Consider the following 26,185-nt stretch of genomic DNA (forward strand, 5'->3'; position numbering starts at 1 on the left):
AGCTGTATGTCCAAAAGGGACCTAAAAATAATAGCCAAATACATCAAAGTTCAACTTTGTCTGAGGGAATAATTTCTTTACTTATTAATGGGGAATTTTAGAAAAAGATGTTATAAATCATGTCAGTACTGAAGTGCTGACTATTGAGCGGATGATAATCACACGAAGTAACAGTCCACCAGCTGTGGTTTCTACCAAGTACTAGTAAATGAAAATAAACTTTGCAAATTTTGAAAATTTTGCATGTTCGAATAATTTTAAAGGAAAACTGTTTATTTTATGCTCTAATGTAGAAATAGGAAATATTTGTAGTTAATAAGTGCTTTTTCCTTTACTTATTTTTATTGTATGTTCTTTCCTGTGCCTGTCACTTATCAAGATTCAGAAGGAGTTGGATTAAGGTCTTAAAAACTAGTTTAGCATCACCACATATTTATGTACCTACTTGCGAGCTCAGCTGCTGAGTGTCTAAGTAGTTCATCTGTGAACACTGAGGTTCGAACCCCGCACAACAGTAGTATATCAGATTCGAAGTGCTGAAGAACCCTTGGTGGCCAAGTGGTTTAAGTAATTGAACTACTGTATCGCTAGCCTGTCAACACTAGTTTTTGAGATTGACATTTTGAATGTACACCTATCTATTGTTGAAGACTGAGTATTGACCTCTAGATGTCTTCTGATAATTGTTTTTGATTGATTGCTGTCTCATTAATGTATTCTCCCACATCCTCTTTTTGTCTCGCCTGCAACGGAAGTCGCAGTTTGGGAGACATTGGTATTACAATTGGCAGCAGCGACAGCGTAAACTATTTGTTTAAAGCTTTATATTTCAGAAGGTAGAAGACCTGGATGCTTCATACCTTGTATGCAAATACCTTATGTGTGAAGTTTCTGTCTGTTATATGTCCATTATCCTTGACCTCATTTTCATGGTTCAGTGACTGCTTGAAAAAATTCTTTTTTTTTTGTTACGTGAAATACTTACTTATTATGAGTAAAAGAGTAACTATATTTGGTATATGGGTTCCTTGCAATGTCTACATGTCAGTCAGGTAGGGTTCACCTGACCTTGACCTTATTTCATGGTTCATCAGTGATCAAGGTTAAAGTTAGGTGGTCAGGACCGTATTTTAGATACTATAAGCAAAAGGTCAAATATATTTGGAGTATGGAATGATTGTAAGGTGTACATGTCCATCTGGCAGGATCATCTCACCTCGACCTGATTTTCATGGTTTAGTTTTTGTGGTTTTATCTATTTCTCAGATACTGTAAATTCAGAAATTATTGCGTGCATTTATTATTGCGATTTTGTCATTTTAGACTAAAATGCGATTTTAATTTTTGCGATATTGAGAAAAATCCTGTTTAATTCATATAACAAATTTCATAACCGTGTCGCATTTTTCGCAATAATAAAAACATCGCAATAATTTCTGAATTTACAGTAACAAACCAATAGTGTCACTATATTTGGTGTAAGTTATTGTCAGGTGTACATGTCTGTCATCTGGCATGGTTCATCTGACATCGACCTCATTTTCATGGTTCATTGGTCAATGTTTAGATTTTGTGGATTGATCTGTTTCTCAGGTTCCACTAGCAATAGGACCACTATATTTGGTGTATGGAATGATTGTAAGGTGTACATGTCTGTCTGACATTGTTCATATGACCTTGACCTCATATACATGGTTCATTGGTCAATGTTTAGATTTTGTGGATTGATCTGTTTCTCAGGTACTTTTAGCAATAGGACCACTATATTTGTTGTATGGAATGATTGTATGGTGTACATGTCTGTCTGGCATGGTTCATCTGACCGTGACCTCAGTTTCATAGGACATTGATAATGTTAAGTTTATGTAATACTTCTAGTAAAACCTTCATGTTACAGACTTTCAACATGAATTCAATGATAAGTAAAACAGATTAGACATTTCAGGGTGTGCACTCTTGCTATTTAAATATATCAATGTTTTGAAGATGTTCTTTTAATCTGCACTTAACCAACTATTTCATAATTTTTTAAATACATAATATAAGTATTGGGAAGTCTGTGTGGTTGAAAAGTTTCAGTAGGAACGAACACTTAAAAAAACAGGATGTTATGTCAGAATATTAATCTTCCTGGAAAACAAGTACTTATATATATTATAAGTTGACATTTTTGTTTAATAACAGTATTTCCATTAGTTCCTTATATGAAATTATATTTGCTGAATATAGCTTCTACTACAAAAAAAAGTAAAATCACAAAAATACTGAACTCCGAGGAAAATTCAATCGGAAAGTCCCTAATCACATGGCAAAATCAAATGACAAAACACATCAAATGAATGGACAACAACTGTCATATTCCTGACTTGGTACAGGCATTTTCAAATGTAGAAAATGGTGGATTGAACCTGGTTTTATAGCGCTAAACCTCTCACTTGTACGACAGTCTTATCAAATTCCGTTATATTTACAACGATGCGTGAACAAAACAGACATTATAAATAGAATAGTCAAAATATGGGTACAGCAGTCATCACTGAGTTACAATATCAAAACAAACAATTATTTACAAAAAAGAACAAAAGCATCTATCAAATTAAAAACCACATTCATTGCTTCGCGTGTCTGACGTCAGAAAATGTAAACGTCATATAAGAAGAAATTTTGTCATTCAATGTTTATTCAAAACAATTTTATAATTTCACATGGGGAATGTTGGTATACAGGGTTAAAAAATCAAAAGTTATGCTAGAATTAATTTCAGAAATAGACCGAGATTTAAAATTGTCCAGAAGTTCTTTAGAATTTTTAAGAATCCACATATGGTTAATACCACTACGGGAGTAAAATAAATTTGTCACCCACACACTGATTAGGATATTTATCCACTCACAGATATACAAAACGATTCTTTGATTAATATTGCTGTATCTTAAAATGTACTCGTATCCAACTGTTACTGTTTAAACATAATATATTTATTGTATATATTTTTGATATTGTACTTAATTATATAATTGCTGTCATCTTGAAATTTTGTATATTGTAATTATTTGGAGAGGATTATGTTAAGTTGTTATAACTTGTATCCGATCCTATTGTTTATTTAGATAATAAAATATTTTTAAACGAAACTCAAAGATAAAATTTAAATTTTTCTGTGTATTTTGAAATGATAAAAATATGAATTATCAAGAGAGGATAAATATTGAATTCAACAGGGCAAAGTGGTATAATCTGTTTCTCATATGATTCAATACAAAATATAGAGTGCAATATTTTGATTAGATATATGGTAGCCAATCATATTTTGTTGGAGAGGAGAATGTTTTTTTTCTTTCTTTTTTTGTGGACAAACTATTTTGTTTTTCCTCGATTTTAATCAAATACAAACTAGTTTTTGTCTCGCCTTCGACATAAGTCGCACTATGTGAGACTTAGGTATTACTATCTGGAGGAGGCAGTGTAAACTATTTGTATAAATCTTTATATTTCAGAAGGAAGAAGACCTGGATGCTTCATATCTTGTATACAGATCATGCAGATACCTAATGTTACGAAGTTTCCATCTGTCATATGTCAATTGTCCTTGACCTCATTTTTATGGTTCAGCAACTGCTTGAAAAAAAATTATTGTTTTTTTGTCATGTGAATTTCTCACTTATTATGAGTAATAGGATAACTATATTTGGTATATGGGTTCCTTGCAACATCTACATGTCCCGCCAGGCAGGGTTCACCTGACCTCGACCTAATTTCATGGATCAGTGATCAAGGTTAAAGTTACGTGATTAGGATTGTTTCTCAAATACTATAAGCAGTAGGTCAATTATATGTGGTGTATCGAATGATTGTTATGAGTACATGTCAGTATGGCAGGTTTCACGGACTTTGACCTCATTTTCATGGTTCATTGGTCAATGTTAAGTTTTTGTGTTTTGGTCTGTTTTTCAAGTACTATAAACAATAGGTCAATTGGAATGATTGTAAGGTCTACATGTCTGTCTGGCATGTATCATCTGACCTTGACCTCATTTTCATGGTTCATTGGTCAATGTTAAGTTTTTGTTTTTGGTCTGTTTTTCAAGTACCAATAGACTTAAGAATCCAGAATTTTTTTACACAATTTCGGCCATTTTGAGATGACTTAAAAGTTGAGCCCCTTTTTCCAAACTGATGAAATTATTCACACTAGATTCATAACATCAACAAACTTGTGTTGACTGTTTCATTGCATTAACTTCATGAATTTTCTCAACCTTTTTCTTAAAACTTTCAACAACAGTTTATGGAATGCAACAGCTTAAAATTGAAATGATTTTAATGACTCAAAATGGTAAATTTGTCAGACGTTGCTAACATATCTTTCGGTTTTGAAGACGAATTTAAAATTGGAAGTTTCATGATGATACTAAAGTACAAGTAATTCTTGATTCATTCTGCTAATCAAATTGACAGGAAATCAAGGGATTTCTTATTATAATACCGTTAAATGTGTTTGAATATAACAGATAATAATTGCATTTGTTTAATTTAGTATGAAACCATTTTGCATTTTATGATTAATTGTCAGATCTGGTGAAGACAATTTCACGCATGGGCATTACATAATAAATAAAGCACACGTTTGACTCGTGAAAAATTACTTTTTTCTACGTAAATTAAATCAAGGATTTATATAGTAAATATATATCCTTGATTAAATCAAGTTTTAATTTTAAATCAGAATTGTTGATTGTCTTTGTTGAAAAGTAATTAAATAATGAAGAAAATTGTCATGGAATTTCAATTTCTCTATGATATTAGTTCTGAGCTTGTGATCACTGTCAGGTAAAAAGTGATTAGCAATCATTAACCTATATTTTCCAAGGTGTAACTAGTAATATGGTTATTAGGATAGCCCTCAGGATTTTCATACTATACTGGAGTGGCAGTTTTATTACAAGAAAGGGATAACAAAACAAAAACAAGTGCAAAATGGCGATAAAGAAACCCGATCTCAATGAAATGACCAAATTTTTTCTGTAAATTCCAATCTGCTGTTTAGGACAAAAAGCTTTCAGTTTAGGACATGGCTGGCTAAAATGACCATTTCCAGACCTTTGCTAATAGTAATAGGTCAGCTATATTTGGTGTATGGAATAACTGTAAGGTGAACATGTCTGTCTGGCAGGTATATATAATCTGACCTTGACCCCAATTTCTTGGTTCATCAGTCAATGTTAAGTTTTTGTGTTTTGGTCTGTTTTTCAATTACCATAGCAAAAGGTCAACTATATTTGGTGTTTAAATAAATTGTAAGGTGTATATGTCGGTCTGACAGGATTTATATGACCTTGACCCTCATTCTTATAGATCTTTATTAAATGTTAAGTTTATGCGATACTTTTAGTAAAACCTTTATCTTAAAGACTTTCAACATAAAATCAATGGTCAGTAAAGCAGGCGAGACATTTCAGTGTGTGCATTCTTGTTTCAATAACATATTATTTTTTCCTCTAATTTTTAATGGAAACACACATTTTTTTCACTTTCTTCTGAATAAAATTATTTTTTTCCAGCAGGCGAGAATCAAACAATTTATTATAAAACAACATGCCCCCTCCCAAGAAAAAAAAAGAGTAATGGTTGATATCTAATATATCTAACTAGTCAGAACCAGTTTAAATGCATAAAGAGTAAGAGAAACAAAATCACATTATAATCTTTTGATTATCTGTGATCTGTAATCAACTCGATAGATTTCAAACGAATCCTTGAAACTTTCACAGAATGCTTGTTCATAAATTGAAATTGAGCACCTCCCATCATGAAGTGAAACACATTTTAAAAAAAAAAAGGTTTCTGCCTTCATTGCTATTGTACCTTGCCATATTTGTTCTAACTAGGTTATACTTCTGCTATCTTAAATATCCTATGTTTTCTTAATAAATAAATTTGGGTGATTAAGCATTCTTTATATGCCTGCTTTAAGCCAGGAGCCTGTGATTCAGTGGTATTTGTTGATTCATGTCTGTCATATATGTTTTTCTTAAATTTTATTGTTATGAATTAGGCTGTTAGTTTTTTCGTTTGAATTGTTTCACATTTCATCATGCCTGTCTTGAAAGTCAGCTATGCAGTATAAGTTTGCTAATTGTTGAAGGCTGTATGGTTCCCTATAACTGCTTGCATCCAATTCATTTGGTCTTTGGTGGATCTTCGTCACATTGGCAATCCTACCACATCTTATTTTTAGCATACTATATAATATATATATTTCTTCCAACTGATTGATATCCTTTTCTATTGAATCTGAGTATACCATATTCAGTGTTCTTCATTGCTATTACATTCTTTCATTGATTCAAGATAAAGTCAAAGTAGATTTTTGTATTTTATATTGAAAATGATTGAACAAAAATATATATTCACATGCAGTATTTAAAAAAATTCAATTATAAACTCAAGAATATTATGTAATAGCGATCAGATAAATTATATTTGCTTCAGTTCCAGATGCAGTGATTTGCAATTGTTTGTTTTATAAGCATGAAAGACTCTATAAGAAACTCGCATTTCTTTAAGAAAAATGTTTATGAAGGATTCGTTGAATGCAATAGAATAATAATTTAAGATTTTAAAGACTTAATAGAAATTTTTGTTGGAATCAACTATTCTTCTCTTTACTCATGTTTTGATTATTGATTAACTTTTCTAATGTAAATTTTCTAATGAATCTGAATTTACAATACATTTTTCTTCAGTAAATCATTGTACTTTCTATATTGTAAAATGTTTGTTACAACTAATAATGGTTTTACTTAGGTACTATGGCATGAAATAATTTCATGATTTAGGATTTAGTAATCTTGTATCTGTTAAAAATGAGGGGACTCAGAATTCACTTATTTTAAACATCAAGGATTTTGATAGTTAGTATTAAAACAAGTTTACAATAAAAACCTTGTAAACTTTAAAGAAGACAAACTTTCTTTTAGTAACTGAAATAAAACTTTTCACCACACAATATCACACTGAAAACTGTTAATTTGAATATTAAGATCCAAATGTTTCACTGATACACATGTAGTGACAGTTCATGCTGCAATAGTACTGATAGTGTGATGTGATCTTGGAAACACAGTAGCTTGTTTATTTTGTTTTTCACATCTGAACATTTTCATCAGAGCTTTTTGGATCTGTCTGTTTAACACGGCATAGATTATAGGATGACAAATAAGATGTATCCAAGCAACGTAAACTGCAAGAACAGGCACTTTTGGATCAAATTTTTGTCCAGAAGGGTCCATGAGTTCAACCAGAAAAAATGGAACATATAGGACCGTAAACGCTGTCAGAATTGTTATGATTGTTACAGGCATTTTAGTCGGTGGCGTAACTTGAGATTTCGATGGTCTTACCGTAGACACTCTACTTGGTCTTACTTTCCTCCTTGTTGAAACAACTTTCCATATAATAGCAATATAGCAGTACACTAAAGGAGGTACCGAGATACTGATTGAAAAAAAATTGAAAAATTTTGTGAAACTGTCTTGCGCCAAAAATGGATGACAGATGAACCTTGTAGGATCGTAGAGTAATTTTCCCCAAACTTCAGTGCATGGAAGTAATGTCAAGATGAAGTAAATAAACCAGGAGCCAGCTAACATCCCAATGACTTTTTGGTTTGAAGTATAAATTTTCCTGTATAGGTCCAAGTGTACTATGAGAAAGTACCGATTAAAAGATATCTGTATGATAGCAATGATTTCTGTTCCAAGTAACGCATAGGTAATATAACCAGTAAATCTACACACTATAGTTGTATGCAGCATGGCTGAATCAACAGTGAATGATTGATATGCAATATAAGTTAAAGAAAATCCACTTGACAAACAGTTGATGAAAGCGAGATTGATAATGAAAATGATATAAATGTCTTTGTACAGTCGAAACCGAAAAATAGCGATTAATGTCACAATATTGGCAAAAAATCCCAAAATTGAAAAACTGGTGCCTAATATATTATGTATCAGACGTATGTCCTCAGGAACTGTGAAATTATTTTCCATTTTTTTCTATTATATCTGGTTTTGAAACTTTCAATGCGTTGAAAAAATATTCCTTAAGATAATCCTTTATAATGCTTAAGTAGATTTTAAGCTATATATTCTGAATAACTTTCTGTTAGAAATTTGAATGCATTATTATATAAATCTCTATTCCTGCAACACTATAGATGTATGAGAGCTAATGGACTTTTATCTGATTAATGATTTTTATGATATTTGTAATGAGATAATTTATGAAATAGGTAGGGCTTATGTAGATGATTATCCAATGACACTTGATATTTATATATGATGAGCATCAAGGAAATGTTTTGATCTACCGGGTTTTGTCATTTGAAGGAGCTAAAATATTTAAAAATTTTTTGTCCTAAAGATAAAGTTCAAAAGTATTCTCAGTTTTAAATATTCTTTGAACCTGTAGCAACTTTTTTTTGAACTCAATACAGGTGATGAAATGAGTATGTTCACGAAGGGTTAAAATTGTCCCTCAGATTTTAAAGTTTTTTAAATCAGGTCAAAATACTACAAATTTCATATAGAAATAGTTGTGATATTACTATTGATGCAAAATAACTTATTTTTGGCACATCACATTATAGATAACGAAGTGATTACCCCTTAATACTGCATAATGTGTGTTGTACTGCCAATTTTGGTCATATTTCACCAAAATTTATAACTTTTTTTATAATAATTTACTTCGACCAAAACTCCTGATCATGAAAATGTTAATGTCCAGGGATTCATTATAATGATTGGTACCTTTTGGTTAAAGAACATTTCAGATCGTTGGTTGCGGACAAGATTTTCTTAAAGCTTTTATATCCGAAAAATGCAAAAAATCATCGTATTTTGACAATATATTCAAAATGTGCTGAATTTGGAGCCCATAATGTGCTCTAATGGGGAAATTTGTTTTATCAGCAATAAAGCTTTTTGAAATAGATCAATTAAAGAAACAAATTATGGCCTTTTTGATGTTTTATGATAAAGCTGAAATTCAAGGCAATATTTGGCCAAAAGTGAACCTTGTCCTTTACATTTTATTATGTTACCATCTTAGACATATTAATCTATAGCATATGATGATGAGAAATTGTATTGGCCTCCATTTTTCAACTAGGGGCCTCGGTGGCCGAGTGGTCTAAGTAGTTACTACTGTAATCACTAGCCAGTCAACACTGAGGTTGTGAGTTCGAACCCCGCTCGTGCAGGTGCACTCGAATCCAATCTTAATGGACTAGGATTGTCAGTTTTGCTATTGAAGGTCAGTGGTTTTCTCCGGGCACTCCGGCTTCCTCCACCAATTAAAACTGGACGCCACGAAATAGCCCAAAAGTGGTGCTTAAAAGTGGCGTTAAAACACCAAAAATCAATCAATCAATCAATCATTTTTCAACTATGTTGTAGGATATAAATTCTATGTTAACTAAATTTTAAAAAGCATAAATTTGAACAAAATTGTTAATTACTGGCTTTGTTTTGTGACATCATGAAGAAGCCCAAAACTTATACGAGAAAGACTGAAAAACATTAATATATGTGATTTTCATGATAATTCTTTATGAGCAAGTTCATTGGTATGCAAGTAGCTTTTAGAATATTGGGAAGAGTCATGGGTTCAGCAAATATATTACCAGTGTAACAGATTTTAGCTGTCAACAGACTTACTCATTGTTAATTCTGGTAAAGGTTTACAGCCGTTTTGTGACCTATATGTTTAGTTGCTAACTTCTACATCATTTGGTCTCTGGTGGAGAGTTCTCTCATTGGCAATCTTACCACATCTTATTTTTATATTGATAAAATTTGTTGAGTTTTCCTCAAATGTCTGTTTTGGAGATCTAAGTCACCTTTAAAGATGCAAAAATAAGGTTTTTTTTTTCATTGAAGATTTGTAAATTAGTTATATTCACATATGATATACAGTCCACAACCATAATTGTGAAACACGTGAATTTTGTATACCTTGAACCAAATAAGGATATGTCATACTTTATTGTAAGGAAGTTTGACCCACTTTATTATGGTGTCAAACCTATTCGTTCTTGGAAAGATGCAAACATTAAAAATTAGGATTTATGAAAGTCTATAAAATCAATTACAACCCTCCCCCCTCAAACTCCTATAACAAAAACAGTCTGAATGAACTTACAAAAATGTGTTGATGGACAGTGTTGTGTTTTTTGTAGTTGACATATTAGTATGTGTATTCTTAAATAGTATCTGATCACTTTTAAACAATTTTAAAAAACCTGTTATCAGGTTAATGGAAAGTCCTTTAATTTCACTTAATAGTACTTAAAAGGAAACAATGTATTGATAAATAGATCAATAAACTATTGTTAAGTAATTTTTTTCTCTTAAACTATGATAAATTTGCATGTTAGACTGACATTATAAAGCCTGTTAAAATTTTTGATAGTCCATAGCTTTACAAATATTATCAATAAACCATGTTTACTATAGTTTAATTATATATCCCATGTGATTTTAATATTGATATAGTGTGTTTGTAAGACATTTAATGTTGCATATATTTATATATCATCGTCAACATCCTATTTTTAAGTACAGGTGATTTTACAAAAAAAATTAGGTTTGGTTGGTACTTATGTAAGAACCTAGGGTAAATTATTGATTCACAACTTTTCACAATTCCTTCCCATTTTATTTTCAAATATTCAACCCTTTCTCATTATTGTGTTACTTAAACTGTGTGTTTTCTTCATACATGCAACATTTTAAAAAAAATTTTTGCTGTTACAATCAATTTTGATTTTACAAGATTACCAGGCTATTATCAACATGGTTTTACAAGATAACAAGGCTACCTTGGTTATAGACAGATTCTACCTTGTGATAACTTCTGCTCAAGAAATAATAGTTTTGATGTTACTGCTGGTGGAGCTTTCCTCCCCAAGAGTATCACCAGGCCAGTAGTTTGCTCTTCTGTGTTGACAAGAATTGATAATGATAAATGATATGGTAATATTGATAAATTATCTGTTTACAAAACTTTGAATTGTTCGAAATACTAAGGATTGTCAACCCCCGGAATAGATTACCTTAGCTGTATTTGGCAAATCCTTTTTGGATTTTTTGGTCCTCACTGCTCTTTAACCCCGTACTTATGTACTTTTAACATTTTATATTTGAGCTTCACTGATAAGTCTTTTATGTATACAAAACGCACATCTAGCATAAAAAACATTAAGCTTGGTATATTCGATGAATTTATTTTTCAGGTAAATTTAGGTATCACAGTTAGGGATTTTGAACCTTTGCTGCAGTTGTTGAATGTAATGTGCGTCTTCATTCTGTTGCCCATTGCATAATATTTTTATTTTTTGTGAAAAAATCAATGGTGTTTGGAATCAAATTGATTCAATAGAATATAGAAAATGGAAATAGGGAATGTGTCAAAGTATTGAAGTTGGTCGTTATGATAATATTCCGAGAGAAAATTGTTTATGTGAATGCTGTAAAATGTGTGTTATTGAAGATGAATACCATTTTGTTCTTGTTTGTCCAGCTTATAGATCTGTACGAATACAATTTTTACCAAAGTATTATTGTTCTTGGCCTTATAATCACAAACTGTTGTATCTACATGTACTACAAGCGTCTAGTAAGTTTCTTACTATCAAATTATGTAATTATGTAAAAACTGCATGCAATATTCGATCTCATTTGGTTTCATAATTTTTCATGTCATAATATTATACTATTGTTCCAGTAACCAAACAAAATGTTTGGTTACTGGAACAAAGCAGAAACTATCAATTCAGACTTATCAACCAAACTTGATAATAAATTCAAAAGTATTACAAAATTCTTCATGTGAAAAATTATTAGGTGTTAAAATTGACAGCACACTTAGCTGGAGAAATCAAATTGACCAAGTTTGTGCTAATATATCATCCAGAATATACCTTCTTTCTAAAATAAAGAAATTTTTAGATATAAATGCAAGGAATACATATTACAATGGGTATATTCTGCCCCTGATTGACTACTGCTGTATTATTTGGGGTGAATGTAAAAATGAAGGGATAACAAGAATTTTAAAACTCCAAAAAAGGGCAGCAAGATTAATTCTAGATGCAGATCCTTTATCCCCCTCAGCCCCCTTATTTAAAGAACTTGGGTGGATGACAGTTGACAATAGAATCAAATACCACAAATATTTACTTCTATATAAATGTATGCGTATGGAAGCTCCAATGTACCTAGTTCAAAAGTTTAAACTGAAATCAGATAATAATCCTCACTCCTTGAGAGGTGTCACTCAAGGTAATATGATAGTTCCTAAGCCAAAAGCTGAGCTATTTAAGAAATCTTTTGTTTATTCTGGATCAGTGTTATGGAATGGACTACCACACAAAATGCGTAAAGCTCAAAACACTTATACTTTTAAACAAAGTATCAAGAAGTACTTAACACAGTCCTGATAAGATTATGTTTTCTACAATGGATTTGTATATTCTTTTATTTTTATTTTTATTTGATTTTTTTGACTACATGTGCATCTTGAACAGCCTTATATCTTATCATGTTAGTAATATTACATTGAACTAATTGACTGTAAATTAACTATGTGTAAATATCTATTTTTGATTGTATTATAATTTGTATGTGAGGGCCTCAGGGAAGATTAGTTTATTATAACTAACTGAGTTTACCCTCTTTAAATAAAGAATTTATTATTATTATTATTATTATTATTGTTCTCTGCTGTCTTTCCATGTTTTATATTATGTAATATATGTTGTTAATTTTGCCATAGCATGTTTATAAGCTTATGCAATAAAGATTCGTTCATTCATTCATTCAAATAGGCAACAATTCGACAGAAAACATATTTCAAAAGCAATGAACAGTTCTCTCAAAGATGTCTCTGAGCATTCAAAACCATTTTATGTGTTGAAGATGTTCGCTACTCTATTTCAAAATAACAAGCTTTTTAAAAGTCTGTTATAAATTGATAGTACATAAATAACAGAACTAAAAAAGCAGAAAAAAATGCAAAAAGGTCTGTGTCCCTGTTTCTGAGATATAAGCCATTAAAAATTTGGCGGGAAATGATTCTCTCTAGATTTTCCATACACTTAACATTGGTACCTTTTTTCTTTCAAAAATTATGAAAAATTAACAAGGATATCATAAGATTTTCAAAAATTGCTTTTTAAACTATATGTAATATTATGAAAAGAAAATAAGGGGTTAGCGGGCAAAATTTTTCAATGGCACCACATGAATATATATAGAAACAGTGAATACTGAATATCTGACTAAAAGTTGAAAACATGATAAGCAAATATTCTTAACCAATATTTCTACCATTGGTAAATTTTTCCTAAAGATTGTTTCAAGAGCAATTTGGGAAAAGTTTACTGAATCAAGCTGTTTCACATGAGCAATTAGATTTCAACAGCTTAGAATATTTTAAGTAGCTTCATGATAAAAAGCTAAATGTTACAATTATATATATAGAAATGATTACTAAGAAAGTTGTAAAACCATGATTACTTTATAATTTAATTTGCTGCTTTTTTTTTTTACAGATGACAGATTATATTATGCTGATGATTACTGTTTAGCCTTATTGTTGAAGGGAGTATGTTTGAAACACAAGGGAAGTCATTTCCAAGCAGAACAGTGTTTTACAGAAATTCTTACATAGTGAGTTAATATCTCTTCTTGACAATTTTCTAAAATCTTATTGTATTGTGATAAGGTGCTTGCCTTTATTGCAGGAGTTCTTACTCCTAGGATGATATTAAGTGACACTGTTAAAGTTCTTAATCAACTTATTGAAGTTTTTGGGTATGTTCCTTGTGCAAATGTTGGAATGTCTACTTATATATGCAGTTTCTGCTTCACGAAATTTGTAAACACTGGACACTTCAATTTTTACACATCAGAACTAATTATAGTACAAGTGCTGTCATTGGTCAAGAATGATATAGTCAGAGTGGACATGACTTTTATTTATTGGTACATGACACAATGCTGTATACACAATTTTCTGTCTTAATCTGCCAAGGGTGAAGATCAGGGGGACCGGATCGATTTTTCTGGCTAGCAAAGATGTTTTAAACACACAAAAAAAAAAAGAAAATACATTTAGAGAGAAGTATGTGGTTTTTAGCCTAGTATCTTAACCGTATGGAGTCTACAAAATTGTAAATAAATTCAACAGAGACTACCAAAGATCTGCATTAAAAACCTAATTCTTTAAGGGACAATAAAAAAACTTAAGTTATCAACAAAGATAACCACTGGCTTGGATATGATTTAGTATTGATTCAAATTTTTCTTTTCTAAGAAATAATTTGTGAAAAAGTTAACATTCTTATCCTTGTTGTCAAATTGAACTAGGTTATTTCTTACTTATTTGTTCAAACCTAACATGCATGGTGTATAATAGATTGGTTTCGATACGACGTAACTAGAGTTTGAGTTATTTCCCTTTGCCACCATTTTGGAGGAGTAAATGGTTGATTTTCCTATTTGACTATGCATGTACAAACTAGTCTGATGAAAGATCATAACTAGATTGTAGTTGTGAATCATGCCAGGCTGAAAGAAATTAAAATTGTTCAGAAAACAACTGTTTCCAAGCCATCAGTATAACAAGTTGAATTCTGCTGATTTATGAAGGAATTTTTGCACTTAGACCTCCAACATGGTGACAAAGGGAAATAACTCTTAATCAAATTTTGTCAATCAAAACCTATCCATTCAAATGCAAATTGGGAATATTGAATGGTGTATTTTTCAAGGAGTGGATCAGGAATGGTGCAGTGGAAACTGTAGTAATTGCTAGCTTACACACATGTTATGTACCAGTCACTATATTATATTAGGTGAAGTAAATGTTACAGTTTGTGACATTTTTTGTATTTTACTATTTTGCAGTGAAAAACAGATAAAACAAGATACATTCCTAATACCATATGCCACAGTAGAACTAGCCATGTTGTTTCTGTTAGAGGAAAGGCTAGATGATGTTAAAAAGTTCCTGGACAGAGCCAAGTATGTTTTCATTTTCATTTATAAGTTAAATGTATCTGCATAAGTTAATTTGTGCAGCTTATAAATTTACTGAAACCAATTTGTGATGGTGACCATAAAACTTATATATGTAGTGTTGATTTTAGTCTTTCTTACTCATAACTGTGTTTGAGCAATTTATATGTAAGAAGTACACTCCTGTTAATGTAGTCTGATTAGTGTGAATATGCACGAGCATAATGTATTAACTGAAATATGTAAAGGCCATGGGATGGAGCAGAGGGTATGTTACTGCTGGGAAATGGGAAATTTAAAATTGAAAAGTTGAAATCATCACATTTGTAATAGATTCTAGTTTCAAGTCATCCACCACCTGATTCAATATCGAGGAAAAAAATATATATGAAAAAGTCCTACTTTCTGTAGTAATTCCCTAATTTCAAGTTCACTGGGATGTATGAGATGTAAGCACTCATTGAAATGTTTATTATTGGGTGACAGAACATCATCAATATATCTGAAATTGAAATTAAAGAACTTTACAAGATATTTTTCTTTTTGTCTTTGAAAATGTTATGTATGAAATCTGAATTGTACGAGTACAAAAATAAGTTGGCCAGTAGTGGTGATCAACCAGTATTCATTGGAATACCACTTGTCTGCTGAAAAAATAATCCAACAAACTCAACAAATATTTTGTTGATCAAAAAGTCCAGCATTTTGATGATATCTTCTTTGGTGTGTTTGTTGTGGTAATAAGTATGGTTCTTCACTAAGTAAGATTTTTCATGACTGAAAACAAGGAATTTGTACCTACGTTTCCCTTTTTTTGTAGAAAAAGCTCTGTTCAATTGAGCATGGGGAAAAGTAGTGTAAAGAGGTTTTGATATTTATGCAAAATTGTAAAGAATATGATTGAAGATTTTAGAGAAGATCTTTTGAAAGATGTTTGTTGAACATTGGGATGACCTGGCTACATATCATTCTATAGTTTGCACTTCTGTAGATATAGCCAATGCAGTTTCCCATAGAAATTCCTTTTACGACAAAAACTGTGCCACTTTTACAATGAAGTTTCGTAAGAAATTATATTCTAGAATGGAAAGTTCATATGCACTACTAAGGTCAAAACATAGGGCTGTGTGGCATATTTTCAACATTTATATGCTCGGATCTTCTACGAGTTTAAACTTATACAAAAATTCGGTACTACCCCTGCCTCCACTTTGGGTCTTCCTCAGAATTTACTCGACAGCCATCCATGTGTATTTATACTGGTAACATTCCCAAGTTATGACTCTATGAAATGAAACATAGAGTTCATATCTGGGAACCAGTACGTAAACAAAACAAAATATATATGAATATTATATATCTCCCCAAAATAGGTGTGGTTTGTGAAACAGCTGTATTTACAAAGTGCAACCTTTAGTAGGATTTTTTGTGAAGTTTAAATCAGTTGAAGAGGAAATCAATGATATTTGGTATGCAGTTGTGTCAGTATTAGTACATCTCATATCAATGAAGATTATTGAGCTCTGTCCCCTCAGTCTTGGTCTATTAACTTTGAAACTTTTGCATTATTTACATGTTTGTAATTAGTTCAGTTTAAAGGTCACCACCTATACTAAGTCAATGATATTTGGTATGTAGTTATATCAGCATTAGCATATCTCATTTTCAGAAAGATTATTTGGCCCTGCACCTTCAGACATGAATCATTGACTTGAATGTATTGCATTGTTAACATATTAAAAAGTATTGCCGTTTTAATTTCAACTTTTACATTTTACTATCAAAATTACATACAGGCAGGAAATATTTCTGTGTCAACATTTTCTTTTAAAAGACATGATGAAAATACATCTTTGAGACAGCTTCTTGTTTACTATATGTATGCTTGAAAATTATATAACTCCCAGTACAGATGTTAACAAAAATCATATCTATTTTTTTGCTTATGTGTATTAAAGTGTATTTTAATCACAGAAGACATAGTTACTTCATTCTCTGTGTTTGGCAAGAACATTTTGGCTCTCCCATTAGCAAAAATTGTCATGAAAATAATCAAAAGGTGAAAATTATGATTTATATTCTGTCAATTTTTCTGAATTATGCTGAATTTCAATCTTTCAAAATAAGCATATATTTTGAAGCCTGATTTACATAATATGACACAAAGGAAAGTATAAATAGGAACATCATATATGTCATTAAAACAGCAATCTGAAAGCACAAGACAATAACAAAAAATAAGTTTGTAAGATTACTCATTTTTTATTGACTTTCAGAAAAAACTACAAAGGATATTTGTTGGAATCACGACTACATTTTCGAATCCATGCTATACGTCTACAGATGAACTCCATGCAGAGTAGTGATAGTAGCAGTAACAATTCTAGTCAAGTATTAGAATCACCAACTGATGATATACCTTCATCGTCATTAGAACATACAGAATCGATAGAATCAACCAATCTATAATTGTTTTATAGCTTTAATTTATTTTTGAATTCAACACTGTGTTCAAATTTCTGTGATAAACATCATGACATAATATTATTGCTCTGCTCACTTTATTGTTACTTCTAATTGTGTTTTTTATTTTTAAGTTTAAGCATTTTTTTTGTATTTTCTTTTTATATTTATTATTACTGTTGTTCTAGTATTTATAGTTGTTTTATAAATTTTTCCAAGTCAACATTTTTTTTTCAGTAACCCCTATTTCAGTCAAAAGGGTAAGCAACATATTTTAATTTTTTCAGTGCATCGTTATTTTAACTTTTACTTTGTAGATGTACTCCCTGTACACAAGATTTTGGGCTGTTTTTGCTGATCATTCACTCTTAAAAAAGAATTACATAGCAGAGATACTTTAATTTACCATACACCACTGCATTAAGGGATAAATCTTGATTCCTGTCATGTATTTCTACTGTTGCAGTTAACAGTCCATTAAATGCAAACCAACAATTGTTGTTATTCTACAGGGATGCACAATCATTTTTACACCTACAATAGTAGAGGACATTATGTTTCTGGTCTGTATGTCTGTTTGTCTTTTGGTCAGTCCTAATTTAAGTTAGTTTGACCATCAAATCAACTTGAAAGTTGGTACATATGTTCATCATGAAGCAGACATTTTAAAGTGTATGCCAAAGTAGGGTTTTGACCCAGATTCCACAGTTCACTGAACATAGAAATGTGATAGTGCAAGTAGGGCATGTTGTCTTATGGACATATACTTGTTCCTTCATAAGTTCCTACCCTGTTGAAATACATCAAAGAATTAGAAAACTTATTTTAGTATAAACTCAGGGAATACTTAAATGAATTGTTTTTTATCATTTTTTGTTTGCCATTTGATCGTTAGATTTTAAAATAAAAATGCACATTAAAAATATTGTATAAGGCAAATTTGCTTATTATAGATTAAGAATAAATTGCATATGCACATTTAAAAATATCAAGAATAAGGCACATATGCACATTATAAAATAATGAATAAGGTTCATAAAGTTAACTTCTATCTAGTCATCTGCCATTCTCCAAAGGACTGCCTAAATTTTATTATTTAGGATTTTTTTGTTGGAAAAAAAAAATTTCAGTTTGTTTATGTCAATGTCCACTACTAAATATTTGGAAAGGCTTGCATAGTTATTTCCATCTCATTAACATCAAAATGTTATTTTCATATTCTCTGTCATCTGAGGTTATGATAGAACTTAAGAAGGAATGAAGTCAATTGGATTAAGTTTCAATTTTTAGCTATAAGCTGTTAAGTAAAGAATTATCCTTCGACGAAATCAAAATTGAATCTACCATTATTTAATATAAGTTGAGCCTTTCCATCAGTTCTTGATAAATCAAAGATGAAATTCTACAATCGAGCAATTTTTTTGTAAAGACAGGTGTATGAAAGTCTTGATATTAACTTGATTTGGCCTAGTGTTTTTACACTTAGTATTTTTTTTAATCCACCATAAAATGTTGTTTGTTTTTTTATTGAGGAATGAAGTCTATTCTTTTTTTCCCCAATTATTTTTTTATTTGTTATTTGAATATAGAATATTGAACAGTGGTATACTACTGTTGCCTTTATATATAGCTGTTAATACATGTAGAGTCAACTTATTCAGATTTGTTACCAAACAAGAGTTGGCTGTGTAGTATTTGTTTGTCATTACAAATAATTCATTGGCTATCATGATATCCTGTATGTCTTACTGGACTTCAAGTTTGTTATCTGCATTCACATTTACAACATAAACCGTCGTGTATTTACCTGTGTTACAGCAAGTGGCTGGTTTAATTTAAAAAACTACCTTATAAATTAGTTCTGTGTTTTGGTTTTCAACAAATACACACCATTTTTATTCTTCAAATTTTGATTTGAAACCAGTCAGTGATTTGGTCAGTGCTATAAAATAAGGTCCCTTTCAAAGAACTACTGTGTGAATGCTTATGAATATGTTTCTACATAAATTCCATATGAACAGTTGTGCATCCCATGAGCCTCTGTTTTTAATTTTACAGTCAATTCTGGAGACATCTGATGAACTATCTATTGAATTTCTAGTCATGAAATTTTATGTTAAACTGTCTCTTTTTTTGTATATTTTTCCTAATATTTTACAGAAATGGATTAGTTGCTATTGATATTAAATATGCATGATGTTGTTATTCCACTATAAAAGGTGAAATAACCCTTTCTTTGAGATCAAGTACATTCTTGGTGTTAGAAATTTGATTCATTTTGGTGAATAAGTACTGCATATAGAGATGGATACAGTAAATATTGTACAAGGAAGAATTTCAGGGGTAGAATAATTATTATATTAATGATATAAATATATTTTATAAAAACCAAAGAATCCCAATCAAACCCCACTCTCTCAAATACCAACATTTTATATATGAAACCTATTATTAACCTTAATAAAACCACAAAAAAATGCACCAATAATATCTGCTGTTTAAGAATTAAAGCAAGTTTTTTTTTACATCTGTTGCATAATAGTCGTTATAGTTGTTTTGTTATAGTTCGATATGTTAGCATTTTAGAAGAATCATTTGTACAGTTATCAAATTTTCTAGTAAGCAATTTAACATATGTAAACTTTTTGTCTTCTTCTAAATTCTTATGAAGTAGGTTTTCAATATCAAAGTGAGAATTTTGTTTTAAAAATTTTTGTAGTTCATAATCAGATTTATCATAAAAAATACTCTTGTTTATTTTATTATGTGTATATTTGGTTGATATGAATAAAGATTGATTTAGTTATGAATGATATAAAATTGATATTACAGGACAGTTGATCATATATTTCTTCGTAAAAGCCAACTTTTTTTCATTTTGTCATATTCTGTGTGCGAAATAGTAATAAGAAAATTTTCTATATCAGAAATATTTTGGGCCTCATTGACGAAGTGGTTCTAAGTAGTTCTTATGCTGTATCCATATCTTGTCAACACAGAGGTTGTGAGTTCAAACCCAGCACATGGCAGGTGTGTTTGACTCCAATCTTAACCTGTCAACACAGAGGTTGTGAGTTCAAACCCAGCACATGGCAGGTGTGTTTGACTCCAATCTTAACCTGTCAACACAGAGGTTGTGAGTTCAAACCCAGCACATGGCAGGTGTGTTTGACTCCAATCTTAATTGATGGATTGTCAGTTTTGCTGCCGGAGGTCATGATTCTCTCCAGGTTCTCTGGCTTCCTCCACCAATTAAAACTGACCACCACGAAATAGCCAATAGTGCTGAAAGTAACATTAAACACAAATCAATCAACCAATATATCAAAATATATTTTGGCTAATAGAATTTATATTTTGCAGCATTAAAGGTACTATTACTATTTTAATATTTCAGCTTTGTCTATCTGAAGACACTTTTATTCCTTGTGAAGATAATATTATATATTTCAGTTTGCAATTTTAACACTGTAATTCTAAGCACATATATTGTTGTAATTTAACACAATTTTTGGAACAGACAGAACAGACTCAAAGGTGATATTATATTTGCCATTCAGGTAACAATTATTGCAGATAGTATTTCAAATAGAGGTCTAAATTGGTGTAATGTCTATTTTTTAGATAAAAAAATCAAAAGGTTAATTGACAAAATTTGTATCATTTTGCTTTTAACAATAAACGTATTAAGATCAGAAACTAAATGACATAAAAGGATTTGTTAAATAGAACAAAAAATAATTGACATTCAACTGAAAGTAGGTGATATAAAATCAAATTTCAACTTTCTTAAAGGAGTCTGTTAGATGACAACTTAATAAATAGTTAAAACTGAAGTCATAAAGTAAGAGGTTTAGTTCTAGATAATCCCACAATTTCCCCATTGGTTGTGCCTGTAAGTTATCTGAATAGACAGTCACTATCCAGTTGATTCATCAGATATGACATGTTTTTGTCAGTTATTTGAGACTTAAGTTCAAGATCATACCATTTTAAGATAAAGTTGTACTTGGTAGTTAAATTCTTGGAAATATTTGTTTATGATTTGTCTTCTGATTATATCTAGATTATTTATTTTTATTTTTGTTAATAATAAAATTTCTTCCTTAATTATATGATGTTATCTTATTATGTGGTGTCTAGAGATTAAATAATCTCCATTTATGAATATTTGGAGAACTGGAATCCGATAATAACGAATTAATAGATAGGGCAAACAAAACAAACAAGATAATTGTATATCTACCAAATGAATAGCATTTAAAACAAACCAAGAAGAAGTAAAACGTAATATGACTGAATAAAACCATAACACTTTCATATTTAAGTGATCTTTTCAGTTACTCGACTTTGTTATATATATCACAGATCTTTAGAATCATTGTAAGGTGTACATGTCCGTCTAAAAAAAGGTTCACTTGAACTTGACCTTAATGGTCCATTGATCAATGTTAAGTTTCAATGAATAGGTCAGTTTCTCTGCTACACTGTACCAGTAACCAGTGAACTGTATTAATTTTTAAGTATTCCAATTTTATGAATATGACAGTTATTTTCCATTGGTTCCATTGGTTGATAAAGTCTAATATTTGATTTTGTCAGTTTCCTCTTTTGAATTTACCTTGGAGTTCCGTATTTTTGTTGATACTTTTTTATGTGCAGCAGCATTAAAAAGTGGACATGCAGTCCAACATGGGATTGTTTCGTTGATTGATTGACTATTTTATGCATAACGACCATTGACGCATATTTCATGCATATTCAGGACAATTAAACATGAGCCACATGGTCATTTTAGTTACTATGAGTAATATGTAAACAAAATCTGGTCTATAAAATTATTCTTAAGTGTTAATTTCTATCTTAAAGGGGTTATCTAAATTCATTTTCTTGTGTGATTGATTCACATTAAGCTAGTGATGAGATAATTTTCTAATTTGCTTAAGTTGACCTTATATCTACAGTTGGTTATATGATTGCCAAACCACTTTGTAAGTTTGGGACATGAAGAAATATCTTATTCTAATATATAATTCCAATATAGTTTCCTGTCCAAAATATGCAAGCAGTACCCAAATTTCATATTAAATTACCTAGCTACCCCTGTCCATCTGTTGATATTAACACATGCAGAATCTTCTCAACAAGTCCTTAAAGCAAATCAGATTTAAGTAATCAGCTATGATGTCTACATAATTTGAATCAAGTGTAAGTATAGTAGGTTTAATCAGATAAAAAAAGAATCAGAAAAGTATTATGTGCACTAAAATTGATTATCTATATTTAAGGTAGATTCCCTGTATACCGCCATCTTGGATTGTACAATAGCAGTACATAATTGGTCTAGTTCTTTGCCTAAATCTGCAAATTTTGAGACAGATTTGCAGTTTATGTGTAAGACTATTTAATTATATAAAGAAAAATAAGCGATTTATTGAATTATCCAAAATGATTAAACAAACACCAAATATTTGTGTTTTAAGAATCAGTTTTTGAACTTAGCCATTTAAGGGGAGATAACTCTTAAAGTAAAAGTTTTATACTGTAATGATAGTGAAATTTAAATTATGCCCCCGCCGTAGCGGTGGGGGAATTAAGTTTTACCCTTGTCCGTCTGTACGTACGTACGTACGTCCCGAAATTGGTTTCCGTTCTCTAACTTGAGTTTGCCTCAACCAAATGTTATGAAACTTATACAAAATGCTTATTACAACAAAACACAGATCAAGTTTAAATTTTGGTGGCGTCACTTTAACCGTTCCAGAGGTAAACCCCTTTATAAATGGAAAAATTGCAAAATATTTAGTTTCCGTTCTCTAACTTAAGTTTGCCTCAACCAAATGTTATGAAACTTATACACAATGCTAATTACCACAAAACACAGATCAAGTTTGAATTTTGGTGGCGTAACTTTAACCGTTCTAGAGTTATGCCCCTTTATAAATGGAAAAATTGCAAAATTTTTATTTTCTTCTAAATATCAAGTAGTTTTTACAAAAAATAGAGTTATCTTCCTTTGTCCATGATTATAGTTGAATTAACTACAATCAATGCTTTATACAATGCAATGTTTAATTTTGACTTCCACTGATAAAACACAGATCAAGTTGAATTAGGGTAGTGTCACTTTAACCATTATTGAGTTATGCCCCTTATAAATCGAAAGATTGCCAAATTTTTAGTTTCCATTCTGTAACTTAAGTTTGCCCCAACCAAACATTATGAAACCTATACACAATATTCATTACCACAAAACTAAGATCAAGTACAAATTTTTTGTTTCCGTTTTCTAACTTGAGTATGCCTCAACAAAATGTTATGAAACTTATACACAATGCTTATCACTACATAATACAGAATATGCGAAATTTAGTGGTTACACTTTTACCATTTTTGAGTTATGTCCCTTTATAAACATAAAAGTTGCTGAATTTTCGTTTCCGTTCTCTAACTTTGGTTTGTCTCAACCAAATGTTATAAATTTATAATTATGTCCCTTTATAACTATATGATATGCAAGCGGGGGCATCATCTGTCCACATTTATTTTTTACTTGTAGCAAGAAAACAAGTTCGGTGACATCATTTTTTCTTTTTATTTTCTAAAAGCATATTATAAAACCTATCTTCTCATATTTTATTTCCAAAATTCAGTCTCATAGATTTCTTTTTTTATCACAAAAATGTGTTTTTTCATGAACAATCTATGCAAATTTGTGCAATTTTGCACGACTTGTAGCTTGAAAAATAGCACGGTGACCCATACTTTTTATTATATATTTTTGAAAAAAGCATAGTAAAATCTTCATTTAGGTAAAGTATAAGAAAATTTTATCTGAGGAAATATATACCGATGATCCACCTTAAATTTAAAAAGTTGGTAATTGACCCTAAAAGCCTCTTTAATTGTGTTCTTCATACACCAGAAGTTGAAGAAATACAATAATTATTATCTATTGTGTAGGCGTGAATAAGAGAATTACCTATATATTGCATTACAACAAACCTTAGACATTTTTCTACAGCAGTATGTTTATTCAAACGTTCGAATTGTACGGGAAACTTCAAATTTCTTAGAAACAATACCGATGCAAAAATACTGTACTCAGAGACGGGTATTGTTTGTATGCTGGACTTTCTAATTTACAATATAATCATAGTTTTTATATAATGATCTTTAATAATTTTATGGAGAAAAAAAACGCCTAGAGAAAAAATAACATTTATCAAGTATAATTTCAAGTTAAGACATGTTGACTTGGATTACAAGTATATATCTAGAATGGATTGACTAGATTTGAACACCAGTTAACTACTTTTGCGTCTTATTTAACGCATTTTCAAGGTAAATGAGTGAATTGTGAAAGTAAACGGGTATTCAATGTAAAAATCTTCAATATCAAACTATTTATAAATGGAATGACTATTTGTTTAACTGTATATATAAATTTGTCAAAACCAGTTCCTGAATCCCCTACAACGGATAAACTTCTATTTCTCAGAGCTAAATTAAACAACTAATCAATGTTTTCTGCCTTTATTTCCTTAGTCAACTGTTACAGAACGCATTACGCATGCATATGAGAAATATAAAGGACAACACGTATATTGACTCGTCACGATCGAAAGATATCAATGAGTAGATCAAACACTGCAACTCAACGAAATACAACTATAACCCCATGTCCCCCCGAAAAAGATAAAAAGTCAAACAACAGTTAACAAAAACAAAATACACAGAAAATATAAGACTGAGCAACATCAACACCACCAAAACCCAGACGTGAACTCAAGTTTTCTTGAAGAAACAGTTTTTCCTGATCCACTAATGGCTTCCGTCATGTTGCGCATGACACTCAAATATTCGGTAACAAGACGTATTCGATGTTGTAAAAAATTGCGAAAAGAAGGACGGGATCGTGACACGACCAATGGAATATATTCGTAGTCATCTGTGACACACAGAAATTCCAAAATGGTCAACCAAATGATGACGGCTTCCATAAAACTTTCAGCTATATGATAAAATTGAGAATGGAAATGGGGAATATGTCAAAGAGACAACAATCCGACCAAAGAGCAGACAACAGCCGAAGGCCACCAATGGGTCTTCAACGCAGCGAGAAAATCCCGCACCCGGAGGTGGTCCTCAGCTGGCCCCTAAATAAAATTGTGTACTTGTTCAGTGAAAATAGACGTCACACTAAACTCCAAAACATATAAATGAACTAAAATTAAAAAAAACATACAAGACAAACAAAGGCCAGATGCTCCTGACTTGGGACAGGCGCAAAAATGCGGCGGGGTTAAACATGTTTTGTGAGATCTCAACCCTCCCCCTATACCTTTAGCCAATGTAGAAAAAACAAACACACAGCAATACGCACAGTAAAACACAGTTTAAAAGAAGTCCGAGTCCGATGTCAGAAAAGGTAACAAAAGAAACTAAACAAAATGACAATGATACATAAACTAACAAAGGAATACTTGTACAGTTACTGACATGCCAGCTCCAGACCTCAATTAAACTGATTGAAAGATTATGTCTTCATCATATGAAAATCAAGTACAATCCCTCCCGTAAGGGGTTTAGTATCATACCATCATAAAATATATGAGAAGAACATAACCCGT

General features: G+C 30.9%; 2 protein-coding genes across 2 annotated transcripts in view; one reads left to right on the plus strand and one right to left on the minus strand.

Annotated features, from left to right (window-relative positions):
- Nucleotides 1-21,665, plus strand: part of LOC127708333 (tetratricopeptide repeat protein 39B-like) — a 67,785-nt gene extending 46,120 nt beyond the window's left edge. Inside the window, exons 16-18 of the mRNA XM_052213189.1 lie at nucleotides 13,622-13,739; nucleotides 14,979-15,095; nucleotides 17,366-21,665. Of these exons, the coding sequence (XP_052069149.1) occupies nucleotides 13,622-13,739; nucleotides 14,979-15,095; nucleotides 17,366-17,558 (428 nt within the window). The 3' untranslated portion in view covers nucleotides 17,559-21,665. The remainder of the gene's footprint in view (nucleotides 1-13,621; nucleotides 13,740-14,978; nucleotides 15,096-17,365) is intronic.
- On the minus strand, nucleotides 6,364-8,240 carry LOC127708678 (melatonin receptor type 1B-B-like). The gene has a single exon (XM_052213791.1). The coding sequence runs from the start codon at nucleotides 8,052-8,054 to the stop codon at nucleotides 7,080-7,082; it is 975 nt and encodes a 324-aa protein (XP_052069751.1). The 5' UTR covers nucleotides 8,055-8,240; the 3' UTR covers nucleotides 6,364-7,079.
- Nucleotides 21,666-26,185: the final 4,520 nt, after the last annotated feature.

The sequence above is a fragment of the Mytilus californianus genome, unplaced genomic scaffold (genome assembly GCF_021869535.1).
Source record: "Mytilus californianus isolate M0D057914Y unplaced genomic scaffold, xbMytCali1.0.p SCAF_1, whole genome shotgun sequence".
NCBI classification, from domain to species: Eukaryota; Metazoa; Mollusca; class Bivalvia; order Mytilida; family Mytilidae; genus Mytilus; species Mytilus californianus.

What these genes read in the sequence shown, in the direction of transcription:
- LOC127708678 (XM_052213791.1), bottom strand. Translation starts at nt 8,054, where the DNA reads ATGGAAAATAATTTCACAGTTCCTGAGGACATACGTCTGATACATAAT.